This window comes from Gopherus evgoodei, chromosome 8 (assembly GCF_007399415.2).
Source record: "Gopherus evgoodei ecotype Sinaloan lineage chromosome 8, rGopEvg1_v1.p, whole genome shotgun sequence".
Taxonomy (NCBI): Eukaryota; Metazoa; Chordata; order Testudines; family Testudinidae; genus Gopherus; species Gopherus evgoodei.
In genome coordinates, this window is record NC_044329.1 from 79,349,541 (window position 1) to 79,371,706 (window position 22,166).

Here is a 22,166-nt window from a genome sequence, read left to right on the forward strand (position 1 = left end):
TTGAGCGGTAGAGCAGGTATGTGAACTACTATATACAATCTTAAGTTCTGAAATATTACATTTTACATTTTTGTTATATTTGACACACAGGGTAAGATTCTGTGCTGGGCCTCTCAGAGACCCAATAGAAGTGGGACCCAATGTGGTTTTGAGCCCCCTATGCACACTTCTGAGCTTGCGCTGCTCCATGGCCTCTCATGCAATTTAGACAGCCCTGGCTGCCCCTGGCGTGCAATGCTGCCCAGAATCTCACTAGTGCTATGATCTCACCCCAGTATGCCCTCTAGAGGAGGGCTCATGAGAGGTTCCTCTGAAGGCAGCCTGTGATTGTCTTCCTTAGTTCCTACAGCAAGCTGAATCTGAGGCTTTTGAGAGCACCTTTTTGCCTCTCTGACCCTTTTTCAGCTAGTATGAAGAGGCCACAGTGGAGGTGAAGGTCTCACCCATAATATCAATGGGATAGTAAAACTAAACCATTACCAGGATACTGTAAGTAAGACTTCATTGTTCTGGTTAGTTACAAGTACTAAGTTTAAAAAGAGATACTATTTTCCTCAGTTTCCAGAACTGCCCTTCCAGCCTTCAGAAGCAATACAAACCAAGAAAGGATGATGGATTAAATATGGAGAAGCTAACAGCCTTTGCTTAAACAATAAAATTAATATCTAAGTAGTAGATAAATTAAATCATGGCATCGGACCTTTTCCTGCCATCTTTTTACATGTGTAACTATCCATTATTCAAAGAAAGTTTGTTGTATAAAAAATGGATGACAGGATTGTGCTGTGGGAACTCTTGCATTTTTCCATTTTATGTGACTTGCACCTTCTTAAAATTGTCTTGTACTGCAATATAATAGACCTCTTGCTATTTTACTATAGTACAAGATTTATCTTTTGAAACTCCTATAGTAATAGTTCATATGCAACACTTACTATAAAGGACAGCCCAATAGCTTAGTAATGCGGTGACCAGCAATATGGAAAACTAAAGCTATAGGCAGCAAAGAATCCTGTGGCACCTTATAGACTAACAGACGTTTTGGAGCATGAGCTTTCGTGGGTGAATACCCACTTCCTCAGATGCAATCTGAGGAAGTGGGTATTCACCCACGAAAGCTCATGCTCCAAAACGTCTGTTAGTCTATAAGGTGCCACAGGATTCTTTGCTGCTTTTACAGATCCAGACTAACACGGCTACCCTCTGATACTTAAAGCTATAGAAACCACCTCAGGTCAACGTTCTGTTACAATTCAGCGTCCTCCATTCTTAGCTCTTGACCAATCACTAGATACACACATTTAACAATTTAGAATTTATAACTAATAGAATGAAGATGTTAATTTAAAAATTAGATGGAACACCCTGCTGCTCTATAATATGTTGTTTTATTTTGCAGACTCTCACAATTCTAAAGCAGTTTGTTCTGTAACAGTTGGTGGGGAAAAGATGCCTAACATGACCACTGAAATGCAGCTTCAGGTGAGTTCATACCTTTTCCCGAAGTTATGCAAATGCACTTAGACAGTTGTTTTTTTGTTTGTTTGTTTGTTTGTTTTTTTACCTGAAGGCAAGTATACATTTAGAGCTGACTGGGAAAAAAAATGTCATTTGTGCTATTATAAATAACGTGAATTTTTCTTGACATTTCAGGTTCTACGTTCAGCTCTTTTCACATTTGATTTAATAGAAAGTGTTCTAGCCCGAGTAGAAGAACTCATCGAAGTGAAAATAAAAACCATAACATAACATAAATATTGGCGGTCAAATGAAGCACTTGGTGTCCTAAAAACCCACTGGATTTAACGCTTGCAATACATTAAGACATTAGTCATTATGACTTTACTTGAAAGAGACATTATCAAGCTTTAAACAAGTCTGTTGAAGAATTATTTATAAAAGGCTGTTAGAATACTTGCAACTGATGTTCTTTACATGTCTTTACTGTAGAATCTGATTAATGGAAATAGACAATGTACTAATTTCAACAAAATATCCCAAGTTACCCTCTCATTGAGTTTGCTGCAGTTTTGCTACAGTTTGGAAATTGCATCTGCTTGGCATAAGATAATTATATTTTATTAACCTTTGGAGATGAGGATGTTTTTGGTGTGTAGAAATAGCCTTATGTTTGCATTACCTAGAACCCAATAATAATGTTCGGAAGGTTTTGAGATCCACAGATGTGTAAATACTAGGTATTATTACTGCAATTAATATTGCCAACTATACTTCTAGATTAATAAAGACTGACTGTGAATCAGGACTGTCCATGCTGGAGATCTGAGCATAGGGATTTGAGGACAAGGGGAAGCCATGCTTCAAAAACAAGATAAGTTTAGAACTTTCCACAGTGAAAGGTAATATACATAAACAAGACAGGAAGCATATGTTTTGTAAAGAGAAACAAGAATGCAATTCAGTGCAAAAGTTGTTAATGCATAATATGGTCTAAAATATATGGAACTTGGGGGAATCTACTCTAGGATCATTTTGATTATTCTTATCCTCCCTAACTATGAAGAAGCTCCCGAAGAGGTGTTTAAATGTTTTGGAAAATAACATCACTTTGCAATCAAGCTGAAGGTAAGGCACTTGTTTTTTAATGATGTTTTATTTAAATTGCCCAAATTGTAAAAACAAAACATATATAGGGTTTAAAAAAAATCCCTTAACTTTTCTCTAAGTTGGTAAATTTGGTATAACTCACACTATATAGCATTGAATATCACAATAAATGTTATGTAAATTTTCATTTAATGCATTAATTATATACACAAATATTTTTGAACTGACCACTTTTTGTACAGTTGCTGTATTTTTTTGAACAGATAAGAAAAGCATTTGTATTTTGTTTAGAAATGTAACTCCAGAAGTTTTGAATAAATCTAATTGGTACTAAGTTAGTTACAATCCAACTGGATCTTGTGAAGCATTTTCCAAACTGGACTCTGGTCTACGATCTGGGCTTTTGCCATTAGCATTCTGTCGCGAATGTTGTCTATGTGTGGTTTGCAGGTGATCTTAAAAGGAAAAAAGAAATATGTGACACTACTTACAAATATTTTGATTAAAAGAGAATTAGATAGTTTGGGTAAGGAAATACTGAATCATTTACTCTTAATATAGTACAACTGGAAATTATGAAGAGACTGAGACCAGATTCTCTAAACTGGATATCTAGGGGTGAGGGAGAAACGAAGGTAACCGGGCAAGCTGCATTGGGGTGCTAGGTTGATCCTAAAGCACAACTTAAAGCAGCTGTGAGACTACTTTGTTCATATTCTAATAACATCCCACAAGGGGTGTCAAGGTTCCTTCCCCACTCTAGACTTTAGAGTACAGATATGAGGACCTGCATGTGAACTCCTAAACTGAATTACCAGCTTAGATCTGGTTTTGCTGCCACCACTCCCAAATACTAGCTCCCTTCCCGGGATAGTCTTGAGAGACTTCTTCACCAAGTTCCTGGTGAACACCGATCCAACCCCTTGGATCTTAACACAAGGAGAATTTAACCATCCCCCCTCCTTTCCCCCACCAATTCTTGGTGAGTCCAGATCCAATCTCCTTGGATCTTAAAACAAGGAAAAATCAATCAGGTTCTTAAAAAGAAGGCTTTTAATTAAAGAAAGAAAGGTAAAAATCATCTCTGTAAAATTAGGATGGAAAATAACTTTACAGGGTAATCAGATTCATAGAGCCCAGAGGAACCCCCTCTAGCCTTTGGTTCAAAGTTACAGCAAACAGAGGTAAATCCTCTTAGCAAAAAAGAACATTTACCTGTTGAGAAAATAAAGATAAAACTAACACGCCTTGCTTGGCTGTTATTTATAAGTTTGAAATATGAGAGACTGGTTCAGAAAGATTTGGAGAGCATGGATTGATGTTTGGTCCCTCTTAGTCCCAAGAGCGAACAAGTTCAAAAACAAATAGCACACAAACAAAAGCCTTCCCCCTACCAAAATTTGAAAGTATCTTGTCCCTTTATTGGTTCTTTGGGTCAGGTGTCAGCCAGGTTACCTGAGCTTCTTCACCCTTTACAGGTGAAAGGATTTTGGTGTCTCTGGCCAGGAGGGGTTTTATAGCATTGTACACAGGAGGGCTGTTCCCTTCCCTTTGTAATTATGACAAGGGGTTGTTACAGCTGCCAAAGAGAGGCTAAATATTGTTGCTCCCTGGCCACCCCTCCTGCACTGGGGACAGGGAAGAGTGAAATGGCAGTCATTATGCATGTTGTACTCCACCTGGGGTTCCCCAGATGGGGAAATCTTGAGGTAGCTTATTCAACTGGCTTGTGATTGCTTTGCACTGGCAAACTAGTGCAAGTTGACCCCAGCAGGGGCCAGGTTCTGGCCTTAAGATTTAGAACTATATTTTAATGGCCATAAATAGATATGGGACTCATGCTAATATCCCTTACATGGAACTCCCATTGAAGTCACTGGGACATTAGTGCAGATCAATAGCAGGAGAGTTTCAAATGTATAGGATCAGCAGTAGGCTGAATTAGGATATGGTGCAGAACAGATTTCACAAAAAGCTAGAGGTCTGACGTACAGTGGCTACTATTAAGATGTCAACATGAGATGCCACAGTTGTTTTATAGACTCTAGAATAGAAAATAATGGCAGTATCTTATGCCAGAATAGTGTAACTTGATAAATGCTAATTTTTTATACAGTGACCACTTATGAAAAGGATAAAATGCAAACTAATATCTGGTTTGTGCTATTCCTTTTATTTTTGTTACATTATTGGAGTGCTGTTCATACTCTTATAATTAACCTTGACTCAGCATTTCTGTAGAAAAATCATTAAATAATTCCTGCATATGCATTAATCTTTTCAAAGAAAATTCTTGTTTACTAAAGCATGTAGGATGTGTGGCAGTTGCACAGATATAAAGAACACAAATGACTCTGTTGTAGTTGAATAGATTTATACAAGTAAATCTGTTATTGATTGATGTCCACAAGCTGCTATAGTCTTTAGGTTAATAATTTATTTTAAGAAGACCTTCAATATTTACAGCCTGATTTTGATTTCATGCTAGTTTTACGCTAATAAATGAATGGAATCACTCCTGATTTACAGTGGCAAGTGAGAGCAGAATTAGGCCCTAGAGCTCGGTCATTCATCTTTATAGATGCTAATAAGACCTTTTAAAGCTATTGTTGATAATAGTTTGAAACAAACATTTGAACTACAACATCAGACTTCGGCTTGTATTCTTAGAACAGTAGGTATTGTTGGGACTCTGATAAATGTAACAGTAAGCTACAAGCTCAGTTAAGGACAAAAAATTTATTTTGTGATTCATTGTCTTTATTAATGTATTTTTTTAAAAAAACTTTCATGGGTAATATTTGTTGATATATACCACAGAACTTACCTTTGCTATAGTTAGCATGAGTTTAACTGTTTCAGCAGTGTTATGAACTGGAATTACACGTAAATTACTGCCCAGGAATCTGCACATCAGAATAACCATGATTACATTTAAAATATATATTTACAGTACACTACAGCTTAAGGCTGAAAAACCCCTCTCACATTATCAGAACAATATTTCTCCATCCAAGCATTTCCCACAATTCTGGATGTCTTGGCTACCGTCCTCTCTCTGCATCTCATGGAGGCAGTGTTTTGGCACCACATGGTCTGGCCATATCCCTTCTGCTCCTGCTTGCTGCCAGATTCTCTGCCTCCACAGCAGCAGACAGTGGCAGTTTCTTTGCCTCCTGCCCTTACTACTTCTATTTTAACTTTTCTACCCAGTTTTTTGGGCAGTGGGGAGCATTCCTCTTTCTCCTTGGGTCAGTTAACCTCGCGGGGGGGGGGGGGGGGTTAACTGTCCCTGAGCTTTCACTGTAGCATCTCCCTGCTTGCTCCTCTGCACTTCTTTCCTACCAAACTTTTGTTTCATAACCATCGCTACATCTCACTACTTCCCAGACATCCAGAATTGTAGGAGATGCTGGGCTGCAGAAAAGAAAATTTCTTACCAATAGCAGCATCTCCCACAATTCTACCCATCCTGGTACAGGTCATGAGTCAAGGGTCAGATATTAAGTGCAATTGTTACCATATGACTGTTGTCCTTGGCCTAATATGCATAAGTACTTCATTATCTCTGGAACATTTTTTAATGATTAATGCAAATTTTACAGCTTGGGAATAATTTATCTGGCAGCAAGCAGAAGCACAGGGTGTGTGTGCAGACCATGTGGCACCATAACACTGATCTGCCTCTGTGAGCTGTAGAGAGGGGAGCAGCCCAGATGTCCAGAATTGTGGGAGACATTGCTACCAGAAAGGAAATTATCAGTAAGAAATTTTCCAATCCTACTTCCTACACTCCCCCGCAGTGCATGCAGAGAGTTTGGGATTATTATTATTATTTTTTTAAAGGCAGATGGAGGGTTGACACTATTTTTACATTCCTCTTCTCTCACCCCCCCCCGACACCTCTTCTTCCTGTATTTTATGAGGTGTTACAGGAGAGAAGCTCCCTTCTTTCTCTGGAATGCTTAGTGACAGAGCCCCAAGCCCTATTCCACTTTGGTTGAGACCAAGCTCCTTCAGCATTTATGTGCACAGGAAGAATTGAGACTGTAAGCACTGCTTTGCCATGCCATTTGCAGAATTAGTTTTAACTCTCAAAATGCGAGTAGGCAAGTGGATTTGTTGAGGGTGGTGGTAGATTACAATCAGGTGACCGAAAACACTGAGCAAAAGGAATAGGTTTAAATCTAAACTCCCATACCTTGTTACTACACTATCCAGACAGAACGAGATACCTGTCAGTTATACACAAAACAAGAGGATAATCCTGATAAAAATTTCACTTTAAACACACAAAAGTTTATGAAGGGGCAGGAAATTTGCACTGCTTCTGTTTGCAATATCTATTCTAGGGATAAATGGGACTTTAGTATTTCGTCCCTCTCAAGCCACCACTTCTGATAAGTAGTACATCCAATGACATCTTTACAACAGGGTCTGTTATAGGTTTTAGTTCTTCTTCGAGTGATTACTCATATCCATTCCAGTTAGGTGTGCGCGCGCTGCATGCACGTTCATCGGAAACTTTTTACCCTAGCAACACTCGGCGGGTCGGCTGGGCGCCCCCTGGAGTGGCGCCGCTATGGCACCAGATATATACCCCAGCCGACCCAGCCACCCTTCAGTTCCTTCTTACCGCCTGTGTCGGTCTTTGGAACAGTGGAGTGCGGCTTAGCTGACCTCCACCTTCCCTAGCTGCTCGTAGTCTTTCTTGTTGTTGTCGTATATATAATTGTCGTTCTTGTATATAGATAGATAGTTTTAGTTGTAAGTTATTAGGTTAATAGTATAATTAGTTGTTACTAGTTAGCGGGGTTCGGGGAGTAGCCCCTTCCCCGCACCCAGTACCACAGCTCATGCCCGGCTTATTGGGTTTCAAACCGTGCTCGGCCTGTCACAGGCCGATGCCAACAGGAGACCCAAACGACTCCTGTTTAAAGTGCCTCGGGGAATCACACTTAACTGCTAAGTGCTCGATTTGCAAGGCTTTCAAGCCACGAACTAAAAAGGAGCGGGACATCAGACTAAAACAGCTCCTTATGGTAGCAGCCTTGACACCGCCACCTTCGGCACCGAGCGCAGGGCAGTTGGCGAGCAGAGGCACTCCCACGGCACCTGATCGCACCGGTATGCCTAAAGACTCCCAGCACCGGCTGCCATCGGCACCGAAGTCAACTCCACGTCGCTCTCTTTCCCCGAGGCCGAAAAAGGCTAAGACCCCTGCTGCCTTGGCGATGCCCATGCTGCAGCCAGAGAGTGTGCCTAGATCGGACCGCCCAGTGCCGATACCCGCCGCAGCACCGACAACATTGGCACCATTGATTCCGGTCCCGCGAGGGCCGTTGAGTCCGGCGCCTGATAGCTCCCCGGCGTGTACCACGGTAGAGCTCACCATGCCATCAATGCCAGAGGCTTTTTCGGCTGTGAGAAACCTGATCGCCCTCACGGATGTGGCGCTGCCCCTACCCCCGGCTCCGCCGGTGCGGCTAATCCAATCTCTGGGCAAGCTGACCCTGACCAGACCACCGTCTGTCGGCTCAGCGAACCGGCACCACTCAAGATCGCGGTCCCTCAGATGTTCCCGGTCAAGATGACGCTCCCGCTCTCGACGCCGCTCGCAGTCCCGGCACCGGTCAGACTCGCGGCACCGGTTGGACTCACGCTCCCCACCTCGCTATTTGAGGCACCGCTCTAGCTCCCGGCACCGACCCAGGCACCATACCTCCCGGAGTCGCTCACGTCGCAGGGACTCGAGATCCCGGTCGACCTCCCGGCACCGTTCTGGTTGCAGGTCCTGGTCTTGATCACGGTACTGCAACGAATATCGGCACCGGTCCCCACTAAGGAGGGGAGCGAGGTCTGTCGGAACCTCAGCCCAAGGTTTCTCTGCTCCTCCATGGCCATCCAGGCAGACGTCAGTGTCCTCCCACGCGGACAGTTTCTATGACCAGGACCGTGATACGGAGGTGCCTACCAGGGTCTTCCAAGACGTCCGGTCTCAGGACGCGGGACCTCAATAGTGGTTCTTTTGGACACCCTGGGTGTACCACCAGGCCCAGGGTGCTCCTTTGCCCCAGACCCGCCGCGCTTCCTCAGAGCATCGGGCGCCTGAGGCCACCATCAGCCGTTCCCCTCCTGCTGGGACAGAGGAGCAGCTGATCCATCTGCCAGGCTCCCCGGTACCACTAGAGCTAGAGCCGACCCACGAGCAAGAGGCCATTCAGGACCCTCTCATCCCTAGAGTGTCATCCTCTTCTTCTCCGGATGAGGCGGTGGCAGGGACCTCGTCATCAGGGCCCCCGCCTATAGACCTCAGAGCTCATCAGGACCTCCTTAGAAGGGTGGCGCTTAACATTAACCTCCCTGTAGAGGAAGTCCCGGAGGTTGAGGATCCCGTCGTGAGCATCCTGTCGGCGGATACCCCCACTAGGGTGGCTCTGCCCTTCATTAAGACCATCCAGGCCACTGCCGACACCTTATGGCAGTCCCCAGCCTCCATTCCCCCTACGGCAAAGGGAGTCGAGAGGAAATACATGGTACCCTCTCGAGGGTACGAATACCTGTATGTCCACCCTCCTCATTAGTTGGCCAATCGGTCAACGAAAGGGAACGCCATGGCCAACAGGCACCAGCCCCCAAATCTAAGGAGGCTAGGCGGATGGACCTACTGGGCCGCAAGGTGTATTCGGCAGGTGTCCTGCAGCTCCGGGTGGCCAATCAGCAGGCTCTCCTGAGCCGTTACAGCTACAACACCTGGGCGGAGGTGGGTAGGTTCACAGAAGTCCTATCCCCAGATTGCACCAAGAATTTGCCGCATTCCTGGAAGAAGGTGGCCAGAATCTCCCTCCAAGCTTCTCTCGATGCGGCCGACTCGGCAGTCAGAACTCTAGCCTCAGGTATCACCATGAGGCATATCTCCTGGCTCCAGGTCTCCAACCTGCCACCTGAGTTCCAATACACCATCCAGGACTTACCCTTTGATGGCAAGGGTTTGTTCTCTGAGAAAACTGACCCCAGGTTGCAGAGTTTAAAAGACAACATGGTCGTCATGCGCTCGTTTGGCATGTATACCCCTGTGACCCAACGTAGACCCTTCCGGCCTCAACCCCACCGCCCGTACTTTATGCCCGGCACAGGCAAGACTTCAGTAGAAGGCGCAGGTGGGGTGGCCGTAGACGCCAGTCCAGGCCCCAAGGGGGTCAAAACAATGGCCCCACAAAGGCACCTCCGGGGCCTAAGTCTACCTTTTGAAGGTACGCACGAGGACAGCATACCAGTCTCAGGACAGGATCCTTCTCCCTTCTACAGTCACCTCTCCTACTTCCTCCTGGCGTGGTCCCAATTGACCTCAGACATCTGGGTCCTACGGATGGTGAAACAAGGATACCACCTCCAATTTGTTTCATCCCTGCCTTCCCACCCCCCATCCCAGTCCCTCTTCAGGGAACCCTCTCACGAGCAAGTCCTCTTACACTTACTCGCCGCAGGAGCTATAGAGGAGGTATCATCAGACGAGAAGGGGGAGGGGGTTTTACTCCCGCTACTTTCTGATTCCCAAGTCCAAGGGAGGCCTCAGGCCTATCCTAGATCTGCGAAGCCTCAACAAGTTTCTAGTCAAGTTGAAGTTCCGCATGGTCTCCCTGGGGACTATTATCCCGTCCTTGGATCCTGGAGACTGGTATGCTGCCCTCGACATGAAGGACGCATACTTCCACATCGCCATCTTCCCTCTGCACAGGAGGTATCTCCGCTTTGTGGCCAATCACCAGCACTTCCAATTTACTGTCCTGCCCTTTGGCCTCTCCACGGCCCCAAGGGTGTTTACAAAGTGCATGGCTGTCGTCACCGCCTACCTCCGCTGGCAGCAGATATATGTATTTCCGTATCTGGACGACTGGCTCATCAAGGGAACCTCCCAGACTCAGGTCCAACAACACGTGGACGTAATCACGGACCTATTCTCCCGGTTGGGGCTCCTCCTCAATGCGGAAAAGTCCACTCTGGTCCCCACACAAAGGCTGGACTTCATAGGGGCAACCCTAGACTTCACTCGAGCCAGGGCCTTGTCATAAACAGATAGCTAAGGGTTAATGTCTCTTTCACCTGAAGCACCTGACCAGAGGACCAATCAGGAAACCGGATTTTTTTCAACTCTGGGTGGAGGGAAGTTTGTGTCTGAGTCTTTTGTCTGTCTGCCTGCTTTCTCTGAGCTTTGGAGAAGTAGTTTCTGCTTTCTAATCTTCTGTTTCTAAGTGTAAGGACAAAGAGATCAGATAGTAAGTTATATGGTTTCTTTTCTTTGGTATTTGCATGAATATAAGTGCTGGAGTGCTTTGATTTATATTCTTTTTGAATAAGGCTGTTTATTCAATATTTCTTTTAAGCAATTAACCCTGTATGTGTCACCTTAATACAGAGAGACCATTTGTATGTATTTTTCTTTTTTTTTTATATAAAGCTTTCTTTTTAAAACCTGTTAAAGTTTTCTTTACTGGGAAATTTCAGGGAAATTGAGTCTGTACTCACCAGGGAATTGGTGGGAGGAAGAAATCAGGGGGAGATCTGTGTGTGTTGGATTTGCTAGCCTGATTTTGCATTCCCTCTGGGTGAAGAGGAAAGTGCTTTTGTTTCCAGGACTGGGAACAGAGAGGGGGAGTCACTCTGTTTGGATTCACAGAGCTTGTGTCTGTGTATCTCTCCAGGAGCACCTGGAGGGGGGAAGGGAAAAAGGATTATTTCCCTTTGTTATGAGACTCAAGGGATTTGGGTCTTGGGGTCCCCAGGGAAGGTTTTTCAGGGGGACAAGAGTGCCCCAAAACACTCTAATTTTTTGGGTGGTGGCAGCAAGTACCAGGTCCAAGCTGGTAACTAAGCTTGGAGGTTTTCATGCTAACCCCCATATTTTGGACACTAAGGTCCAAATCTGGGACTAGAGTTATGATAGGCCTACCTCCCCCAGCCACGTTTCCAGGCAATCGTGACTATCATTCAAGGCCTGCAGACCTCCCCAACCACCTCAGCTCGCATGTGTCTCAGTCTACTAGGCCGCATGGCCACATGTACTTTTGTGACCAAATATGCCAGGCTCTGCCTGCGGCCCCTCCAGACGTGGCTCAATTCGGTCTACTGTCCGGGCAGGGACCCTATAGACGTTTTGGTGACAGTTCCCCCGAGCACCTTACGCTCCCTCGACTGGTGGCTAACTCCCTCCCTGGTGTGTGCAGGACTACCATTCCATCCACCACAGCCCTCGCTGTCCCTGACGACAGATGCATCATCTCTTGGTTGGGGGGCTCACCTCGGTCACCTTCGCACACAGGGCCTTTGGACACCACAGGAGCTGATGCTCCACATAAACCTCCAGGAGCTGAGAGCAGTCCGCCTCACGTGTCAGGCTTTCCAGCAACATCTTCACGGCCGTTGTGTCTCAGTGTTTACAGACAACACAACAGCCATGTATTATATCAACAAACAGGGAGGGACTCGCTCCTCTTCCCTGTGTCAAGAAACCATTCGACTCTGGGACTTTTGCATAGCCCACTCGATAGACCTGGTGGCGTCCTTTCTTCCAGGGGTTCGGAACACTCTGGCGGATCAGCTGAGCAGATCCTTCCTCTGCCACGAATGGTCGATAAGGCCAGATGTTATTCATTCGATCTTCCAGAGGTGGGGGTTTCCCCGCATAGACCTGTTCGCCTTGTGCACGAACAGGAAGTGCCAAGTGTTCTGCTCCTTCCAGGTTCTTTCACCGGGGTCGATCACAGACGCATTCCTCATGTCATGGAGGCACCACCTGCTCTATGCCTTCCCACCATTCCCTCTGGTTCACAAGGTCCTAATAAAACTCCACAGGGACAGAGCGCACCTAATTCTGATTGCGCCAGCATGGCCCAGACAGCACTGGTACACCACCCTGCTTGACCTGTCCATGGCCAGCCCAGTTACCCTGCCTCTCCTTCCAGACCTCATAACGCAGGACCACGGCAGTCTTCGCCACCCGGACCTGCAGGCCCTTCACCTCACGGCGTGGCTCCTACATGGCTGAACACATCAGAGTTGCACTGTTCCGCTCCGGTACAGCATATTCTCCTTAGTAGCAGAAAGCCTTCCACTCGGTCCACATACCTGGCCAACTGAAAACATTTCTCCTCCTGCTGTACAACGCAGAACGTTACTCCTTCTCAGGCCTCGATTCCCATAGTTCTGGACTATCTCTGGTCGCTTAAGCAACAGGGCCTGGCGATATCTTCTCTGAGGGTGCACTTGGCGGCTATCTCCACGTTCCATCCTGGAGAAAGTGGCCACTCCGTGTTTTCCCACCCCTCAGTCACCAGGTTCCTTAAGGGCCTGGAGCGCCTCTATCCCCCAGTACGCTGCCCTGCCCCCACTTGGGACCTCAACTTGGTCCTAAGCAGACTTATGCTTCCACCATTTGAGCCATTGGCGACTTGCTTGCTCCCGTACCTGTCGTGTAAGACAGTCTTCTTAGTGGCCATTACATCGGCCAGAAGGGTTTCAGAACTTCGGGCGCTTACAGTAGACCCACCGTATACTGTCTTTCACAAGGACAAGGTACAGCTGCAACCTCATCCTGCGTTCCTCCCTAAGGTGGTGTCGGCCTTCCATACCAACCAGGACATCTTCCTCCCGGTCTTCTTTCCGAAGCATCACTCTTCGCGACGGAAACAGCACTCCTTAGATGTCCATAGGGCGCTTGCCTTTTATATCGAGCGGACAAAGCCCTTCCGGAAATCCCCCCAGCTGTTCGTGGCAGTCGCTGAGAGGATGAAAGGTCTACTGGTCTCCTCCCAGAGGATCTCCTCTTGGGTAACGGCGTGCATACGCACATGCTATGACCTGGCTCATGTCCCTTCAGGCCATCTCACTGCGCATTCAACCAGAGCTCAGGCTTCATCAGCCGCTTTCCTGGCCCATGTGCCTATCCAGGAGATGTGCCGCGCAGCGACCTGGTCATTGGTCCACATCTTTGCCTCGCACTATGTACTGGTCCAACAGTCTAGAGATGATGCAGCCTTTGGCGCAGTGGTTCTGCGTGCTGCCACATCTCACTCCGACCCCTCCGCCTAGGTAAGGCTTGGGAATCACCTAACTGGAATGGACATGAGCAATCACTCGAAGAAGAAAAGACGGTTACTCACCTTTGTAACTGTTGTTCTTCAAGATGTGTTGTTCATATCCATTCCAAACCCACCCTCCTTCCCCACTGTCGGAGTAGCAGGCAAGAAGGAACTGAAGGGTGGCCAGGTCGGCTGGGGTATATATCTGGTGCCATAGCGGTGACACTCCAGGGGGCGCCCAGCCGACCTGCCGAGTGTTGCTAGGGTAAAAAGTTTCCGACGAATGTGCACGCACCGCGTGCACACCTAACTCGAATGGATATGAGCAACACGTCTCGAAGAACAACAGTTACAAAGGTGAGTAACCATCTTTTACTCAAGCTGGAACTTAACAGTGAAATGGAGGCAAGAAGGTTTAGAAACCTAAATTTCTCGAAACACTTGCACAGATTTTGCTTTCCAGAATAGTGCTAAAATATTCTAGAGACTATGTCTACACTAGAGACCTTACAGCGGCACAGCTGTACCCATCGACACAACTGTGCTGCCGTAAGATCTCTTATGTAGCCTCTCTATGCCGAAGGGAGTGAGCTCTCCTGCTGACATAATTAGACCACCCACAACAAGCAGCAGCAGCTATGTCAGCAGAAGAGGCTGTCTCACCAACATAGCGCTATGAATACTACCACTTATGCTGGCAAAACTTATGTTGCTCAGGGGGGTGTTTTTTCCCCACCCTGAGTGACATAAGTTTAGCCAATGTAAGTGGTAGTGTAGACATGGCCTAAATGTGAAGAATCAGGGTGACATGGGATGAGAATGCTTTAGAATTCAAAAGTTTAATCCAAATAAATAGCCAGCTGTTCAGATACTTATGGCTCCTGTGACCCTCCTTGTGACTATGGGTAAGTTTTAAAACTGGCGAACAAACATTTGTTAAATATTTCTTTATGCAGACAAGACTTGTTACAGGGGAAAGTTGTGGTTTTTTAGAAATTAAAAAAAATAGCAAAATTTTCCAGTCAGTGTTACAAACTTAGAAAAAAGAATCACTAAATATATTACATAGCACTGAAGTGACTGAAGAAAGTGTTACTTGTCATGCATTCAAGAGTGTCCCATGCTGTCAGGTTGACTGTAACATGTAAAAATAATTCTGATAGCATTGTTTTGCACATTCTCTATTAATAAGACAAGCCAATGTTACAAACATTAGCCTCTGGCTAATTTTCCACTAGATGAGCAAAATCAAATTCACCTGTGAGACAATTTGATAAATCTGTCTGTAGCACTTATGAATTCTGGTTGATATTATGAAGTTGTTACTATGTAAAATTGCTGTATCACGGAATGCCTCTAGGTCTGTGTATCCAGACCAAGAATAAGAGCGGATTGTTAAGGACTATCAGCATCTGAATAGGTCTTTCTTGGGAAGAACAAAGGAGTTACTGCATACTAGGAGAAACTAGTTCTCCAGCTTCCCTCCCTAGTTTTTTGTTTGTTTGTTTTTTGGGTGGGAGGGTGTTGGGTGTGTGTGTGTCTGGCATTTGGAGAGTGGGAAATCCAAAATACAGGATGAAGAAGCCAAAGTGTTGAGGGCAGCCTCTAAAAACCATAGTGGGTGAAGACACACAGGCAAGAGAAAGGGGATGGATTAGCCTAGGTGAGAGAGAGGTCCATATTTCAGAATGCAAGCCATGCATTGCAGCAGAAGGATTCTAGATGCCCCTGACAACTCTGACCCCAGCCCAAAGAGTGCTCTGGAGTGGTGAGGAAACAGTTTATTATTTTTGTATAGAGGTGAGTATTTCTCATGTGATTAGGTAAAAAGCAACGATGTTAAAATCATTTGCAAAGTGTCTGTGTGTTTTATATGTTACACTGTAGGCCCAGGAGACCCACACAGCCAAAATTCTGGGATGGGCTGAATTTAAATTCTGGGTGGAAGTCTAAGGGCTTAGCACCAATGGCAAATTTAGAGTTAGTGGGTCCCAGTGCGCAGCTTTATTTTTGGCTCCTCCCCCTTGGAACATTCTCTTATCCCCCCACCCATTTTTCATTCTTTTTTTCTTTCATCCTCCTCCTATATTATAAGTAATGGAAAGTAAATGAAAATAAAATGAGGTACCTTGGTTGAGGTGCAGGGGTCGGGCTTTGGGAGGGAGTTTGGGTTTTGAGTGTGGGCTCTGGGCTGGGGCTTTGGGTATGGGAGGGGTGAGGGATCAGACTCTGGGAGAAAGTTTGAGTGTGAGCTTTGGGCTAGGGCAGGAGGTTAGGGTGTTGGAGGAGGGCAGAGAGGCAGCGCTTACCTTGGGCAGTGCGGCTCCCAAAGCAACTGACGCACACACCCCTTTGGCATGGCTCATCCGTGTGAGGCAGGAGCAGGAGCTCTCCACGCGCTGCTGCCCTCAGGTGCTGCCCTTGCAGCTCCCATTGGCTGCAGTTCCTGGGCAATGTGAGCTGTGGAGTTAGCGCTCAGGGCAGGGGCAGCACAAATAGAGACACACGCGCGGGGCCGCAGGGCTGCTGCTTCCAGGAGCAGCGCAGTCCAGAGGGCAGGAGGCAGAGCAGGCAGGGAGCCGCCTTAGCTCTGCAGCTGGCACGTCTCTGTGCGTCCCTTTGCGGGGAGGGTGGCAGCGGGTCTCCATGTGCTGGCAGGGGCGGTGCATGGCGCCGCTTCCCTCTCCACCAGGGGTGCACGGAGTCATGCCAGCAGCCAGCTGCCTCAGGGAGCAGCGTGGGCCACTGGCCACGGCATGCAGGTAGCCTGCGTGCCTGAGCCCTGTTGCGCCACTGGCCAGGACTCAGGGGGAGGTTGTCAGATGAGATTTGTCTTGCATTTTGTGAGGACCCCACCCCACCCCCTGCTGGGGGCCCTGTGCCACCGCACAGCTTGTTTCATGGTAAATTGGCTCCTGCTTAGCACTGTTTCTAAGGACTGGGTAATGAGCTGTGAGGTTGCAGCTCTCAGGAGGGGGATACTAGACAGAGGCTCTGAACCCTGAGCATGTGTCTAGGAACCCCAAGACAGAGACAGTGCCTTGGCTCTGTTGAGACTCTGGAGGCTCAAAACACCTGAGGATTCAGCCACTGGATCACCTCACAGCAGTCTGGCAAGTGTCCAGCTTGGCAGGACCTTCAAAAATCTGTATATAGGACCTTTGTGCAAATATTAATATTACATCTCATTATTCTTTAGTAATAAAAATACTGATCCAATTAAAGACATACCTTTTCTGAATTCTGAACATTAAATCCCATTCTTTCGGTCCATGCAAGGCAGCTGACAAAAGCAAAAAACTATTCCGATGAATGTTTATGAACTTCTCAGTTCTGCCTAAAAACAGTTCTCCTCCTGTCTTAAATAAGTCTTGTGTGTCTGCCAATAGAAATGCAATGCCTAGAGAAGAAATTGATTACAATGTAAACTCAGTTTGTTAGTTCAAGCTAGTAATGAGATTTAGTCTTCTAACTACCAAGTCATCAATAAGCAGAACTCCTAACTCAAGCATTACTTTAGAAGGCAAAGGAATATAAAATGTGAGTCAATTCACATACCTTGGCAGTAATGTGCAAGCCAATGGGGATGGCCAGAAGGAAATAATGTCACAAATTGAACAGCAGCAGCTGCAATCACCAGCTTAAGATTTGGTCATTGAAAATCTACAATTTAAGACCAAACTATAAGTTTTCAACTTAAATGTTATTTCCATATCAACATATGGATGGGAAATCTTGAAATCCACGAACGATACAGACAAATTCTAGGTATTTAATGGGATTAATTTATAACAATTGCCAAGATTAGTGCGACTTCAACAAACCTTTATCTCTAAAGTTATGCAGGAAAGAAGCTAGTAATATGTGGGGAACAGCTTAAGAACAAGGAGCATCTGCAATGGCAGATGTGCCATTGGGCACCTGAAGGAACACGCAAAAGGGGCCAACTGAAAGAATCCCTTTGTCAAACAGTCCTCAGACAGGGAAACTTGTGAGACTTAGGGTACGTCTTCACTACCCGCCGTATCGGTGGGTAGCAATCGATTGCTCGGGGATCGATATATCGCGTCTCATCTAGACGTGATATATTGATCCCCGAACGCGCTTATATCGATTCCGTAACTCCACCAACTTGAACGGAGCTACAGAATCGACGGGGAGCCACGGACATCGATCCCGTGCCGTGAGGATGGTGAGCAATTTGATCTTAGATACTTCGACTTCAGCTGAAGTTGCGTATCTAAGATTGATTTTTCCCCCATAGTGTAGACCAGCCCTTAGCAACATGCAGGACATGGAAAGAGCAGCTCAGGTTAGACGGGTGTGGTGGAAACTTATCCATGCCCCATGCAATGTTGATGGCAAAGGCTTCAGATTCTGAATAAGCAGAGCTATTTTGCCTAAATGTCACTTTAGTGGTTTAAAGTGCTGTTCTATTCTGAAAAGCAACTGTAGAAATAGTAAAGTGGGGTTTCATGTTTGTTGCCTCAGTGATTTCCTGGTCAAATTGGCTCATTTTACAGAGAATTTTTTTTTATAACTGCTAGCTCAGCAAATTTGACTTAGAAGATTAAGGTCAAGTCACCAGTAGTAAAAGTTCTGCTGGTTGAATTACACTTCAGTGATACTTGTGCAGTGATATTGTCTCAGCTAGATTCACTCAGGTGTGACTGGGATTCAGTAAGCAATTTGATTAATGCACAGAAGGAATAGAATCCAACTCAGTCACTCTTAGATGAATGGCTTAAGTAAAGCTAATAAGATTAAATAACAGCAGATTTTAAAAAAAAATCACAAAAATCATTAGGTACACATAAGGAGCTGTTCTGTCAAGTAAGATGGCATTTTATATAGTCACTTTTCAGAGTACAACTGCACTTTAATGTAGTAACTAGTATCTGATTTCTATTCACAACACCTCCTCTCCTCACTTCCACTCTTTTGTAATGGCCTCTTGAAAAAGAAAATACCTTGGCACTTTCACATCCACCATTCCAAACTGTCTGACATTTCTGCAAGGCAGTTTTTATATAGTTTCTTAGGTCTGCTCTGTGCTACTGCAAGAGGATCTGCTCCTATACCCCATTAGAATTTCTGGTGAGTTCTTTAAGAAATATGTACTGCAATTCAATTTACTGTACCAGAAAGAGAAAAAATCATGGATCCATTTTCCACCGAATCTGAATATCGAACTCTGTGGTGTTGACTCTGTAGAGATTCTGAAATTTCATGACTCTAAATAAATGTAAAAAATGTATTTAAAACATGCTTCCAATCATATCAACTGGACTCTTAAAACAGAGTCTGACTATTAAAAAGGTCTTTACTACCTTAGTTTAGAAAATATTTTTACTCTAGTAGCAGTAATGACTTTAAACATTTTAATTTAACTTTTGCGTAATTGATGAGAATATGAAATATTTGCATAGCTGCAACAATGATTTAGGTGTGAAATAATGGGGTGACAATCTTCTAATGTTTTTTACCTCTTCCAGCCTGTCTACATTCATTTTGTTACAGGAAATACTTGCATAATACACAAGGAAACTTCACAAACAACATTTTACAGTCAAATCTTTGTTTTTAAAAAGTGATGCACAGAAGGAAGATTTGCAGACAGTAGTAATGTTCACACTAGATGTTTGCCTGCCTGCAATTACGTAGGCTAGTTTAAATGAATCAATATGGATGTTAACATTTGACTTGAAGGACAGATCAGAAAAAACTGCTCTGGACAACATCCTTACCACGGGAGCTTCATGGCAGAATACAAACTGCTTAGGAAAGCAAGATGACAACACTATGCAACAATGTCATCTGAAGAATGGGGTGGACTTGTACATATTTTTCAGCCTGCAGGTTGAATTTTCTAGTGTTCTAGAAAAAAAATCTCAAACAATCGCACACATTCTGGACTGTGATTTTAACACACTCAAATCAGACTTCAGTCTCCTCAAGAGTCTGAATTTTAAACCAAAAATTGTGCACTCATATTTGAATTTCTTAAGTTATTACTGTAATCTATCCAAAGTATTAATACTGTATAATGGAAGAGATAAAGTCTTCAGAGGGGAATCTACAAGACAGCATCCTTGCTGGAATGACTTACATTGATCAGCTGAAAAAAAATCCATATAATAGTATCAGTGCAATATAAAAAGAAAGACATGGGTTAGGAAAACATTTAACTCACAACAGCAAGTGGCAGGAATAATAAACTGATATGAAACAAGGGAAATGGCATAAGAAAAAAACATGAAGAAAAAGGTAGATCTGTGGTAGCAGCAGGTTTACCAGGTAAGTGACACACATTTTCCTATATCTGTTATATACTTTAGCATTGCATAAAATATTTTCCTGTTATAAAATCTTGGAAATACTTGACAGTTGGTTCAATATTAATGAATCAGTTGCTGCAGTTGACTTGAGGGGGATGCTACACCTGTTCCCCCAAAGCCGCACTCCCACCCCACCTCCTCCTACCCTTACTCTGCCCCTGTTCTCCCCCACTTGGCCTCTTCTCACTTCGTTGTGCCCCCATCGGGACAGAGTGTGGGGGGTAATAGGCGCCTATATCAGAAAAAGCCCTGAATATTGGGACTGTCTGTATAAAATCGGGACATCTGGTCACTCTACTTCTCTCCTACCAGCGCTTCCTGAGCAGATCATGGCAGGTGGGAGGCACTGGACAGCAGGGGGAGGCACTGATTGGCGTGGCTGCCAGAGGGTGGGGGGTGCTGTGGGGAGTGGGTGCTCCAGCCTCAGAGCATCCACGAAGCCGGTGCCTATGCAGTTCACCAATAACTGGTATACAATACCTGGAGAGCTGAACTCATGATAACTGTTGTGATCCATCTTGCCTTTTCCTGTCCACCACTTTCTGCCATTGTCACAGGGGTCATTAATACTTCTGCAATGAAATCTCTGGTAAAACTTTCCAAAAAGCTTAAAGAAAACTAGCAACAGAGAGAGAGAAGAGAAATGTCAACCACCAACTGAAGAGAGCACAGCTGTAACGAAGGACACTCATTAATGGTGCTTGGTCAAGGCACCCGAGGTGCATAAAGACCCCAACTGAAATCAGGGCCACAGTGCCTGGGCATTTTACAAACACAGGGTAAGAGATAATTCCAGCTCTGAAGATCTTACACTCTAAATCCACAGGGCAGACCATGGGCGGGAGAAAGAGCTACAAGCAGATTATTGGGAGCTGAAGCACAGAGAGATCATCTGACTTGCCCAAGGTCATGTATAAAGTCTGTGGCAGAGCCACCTGCCCAAAGATTTCACAATCCAAAATCTAATGTGGTAGCTTTGAACTAACAATTTTTTTTTAAATCAGTTCATATTAGTGTATTACTGTTTTGGAGAAATGTTCTTACAAGTCATATAAATATTCTGTATCTGCCCAAGTTTGCTTGTTAATAAACACTGTAAATATTGTTCCTAAAGGAATCTGTTGTATCTGTAACAGTCTTCTTGTTACAACTGTTCCACCATTCAAATGGCTGAGGTGAGAAAGACTAAAGAGAACTCTGCTTTGGAACATGTCAGCAGTATTTCTAACAAGCCAGTTTCCTTCCAAAACCTATGGAAAGGTTCACTGACTTGGCAAAAGTCCCGGTGAAATGCTGGCAGAGCCTGGCTTAGAATTTAGGATTTCCTGATGTTTTATAAAATAATTACACAGCAGGGAGTGTAGCAGGGCTAAGTATGCTTCCTTCACATGACACAACAGGGAATGAGACCATCATGAAATGATTCAGTGGATAAATTTTTCAAAAGTGTCTACATTCTTTGGGGATGAAATCCCATTTTCAAAAGGCAGCATTGCCATTTTGGGCCATTTTCACATAGGTGCTTTTGAAGGTGAAACCTCAGGTCTCCCGCATGGCACAGTGCATCTCACTAAGCTTCTGAGCTGACCCATCGCCCTTCTTGTTCATATTTGTATTTTTGAAAGCTATGTCTAGGTCTGCCACATTTAATAGACCATGCCCTTTTCACCTGGGGTAACTTTACACAGCTGGGAGGAGGCTGAGGGGCTTAGGTAGCCACATCAGGAAGCCCTGAATCCTCCAGCCTAGCTCTGCCATCAATCTGCTATGATACTTTTGCCAGTCACTGAACTGCTCTGTGCCTCAGCTTCCACCTGTGAAAAGGGGATGAGGCTGTTGCCCTACCTCACAGGAGGGTTGTGAGGCCTGCTTTTTAAAGCTGTGGGTAAGCTCAACCCGGTCCCATATGAGGCCTGGTATCAGGCTACCTTTGGGGATGTTTCTACCTTTCCCAGTTAGAGGCCACCCTCACGTCTTCTATTTTAAAGAACACAACAAGGCATAGACCACAGCCCCCTGTGAGGCCTCCTAGCCACCCCTCCCCCCCAACACTGTGCTTGTCAGAAGGCACTTGGAAGGCGGAACTTGGGTGTCTAAGGCAGCTCAGGATTGGCTGGCACTCCATGCGCAGAGGTGTCAGATGAGTCGGTGCTGTGGGCCCACTGTCTGAGCAAGAGCTAGC

General features: G+C 45.3%; 2 protein-coding genes across 2 annotated transcripts in view; one reads left to right on the forward strand and one right to left on the reverse strand.

Annotated features, from left to right (window-relative positions):
- The window catches only part of GLMN (glomulin, FKBP associated protein), a 39,238-nt gene extending 36,907 nt beyond the window's left edge, over window positions 1-2,331 (forward strand). The window contains exons 19-20 of the mRNA XM_030574161.1: window positions 1,400-1,482; window positions 1,654-2,331. Of these exons, the coding sequence (XP_030430021.1) occupies window positions 1,400-1,482; window positions 1,654-1,749 (179 nt within the window). The 3' untranslated portion in view covers window positions 1,750-2,331. The remainder of the gene's footprint in view (window positions 1-1,399; window positions 1,483-1,653) is intronic.
- Window positions 2,332-2,431: 100 nt separating this feature from the next.
- Window positions 2,432-20,839, reverse strand: C8H1orf146 (chromosome 8 C1orf146 homolog). Its single transcript, XM_030574160.1, has 5 exons — window positions 20,465-20,839; window positions 18,788-18,881; window positions 16,878-17,046; window positions 5,396-5,474; window positions 2,432-3,023 (listed from the first exon to the last, which is right to left on the reverse strand). Exons 1-5 carry the CDS (start codon window positions 20,546-20,548, stop codon window positions 2,904-2,906), a joined length of 546 nt encoding a protein of 181 aa, XP_030430020.1. The 5' UTR covers window positions 20,549-20,839; the 3' UTR covers window positions 2,432-2,903.
- Window positions 20,840-22,166: the final 1,327 nt, after the last annotated feature.

Coding starts and splice junctions, on each gene's coding strand:
- C8H1orf146 (XM_030574160.1), bottom strand. CDS start 20,548: ATGACCCCTGTGACAATGGCAGAAAGTGGTGGACAGGAAAAGGCAAGA. Junction 5,475..16,877: donor ATGTTCAGAATTCAGAAAAG/GTATGTCTTTAA, acceptor TCTGATGTGCAG/ATTCCTGGGCAGTAATTTAC. Junction 3,024..5,395: donor TCATGCTAACTATAGCAAAG/GTAAGTTCTGTG, acceptor TTTCCTTTTAAG/ATCACCTGCAAACCACACAT.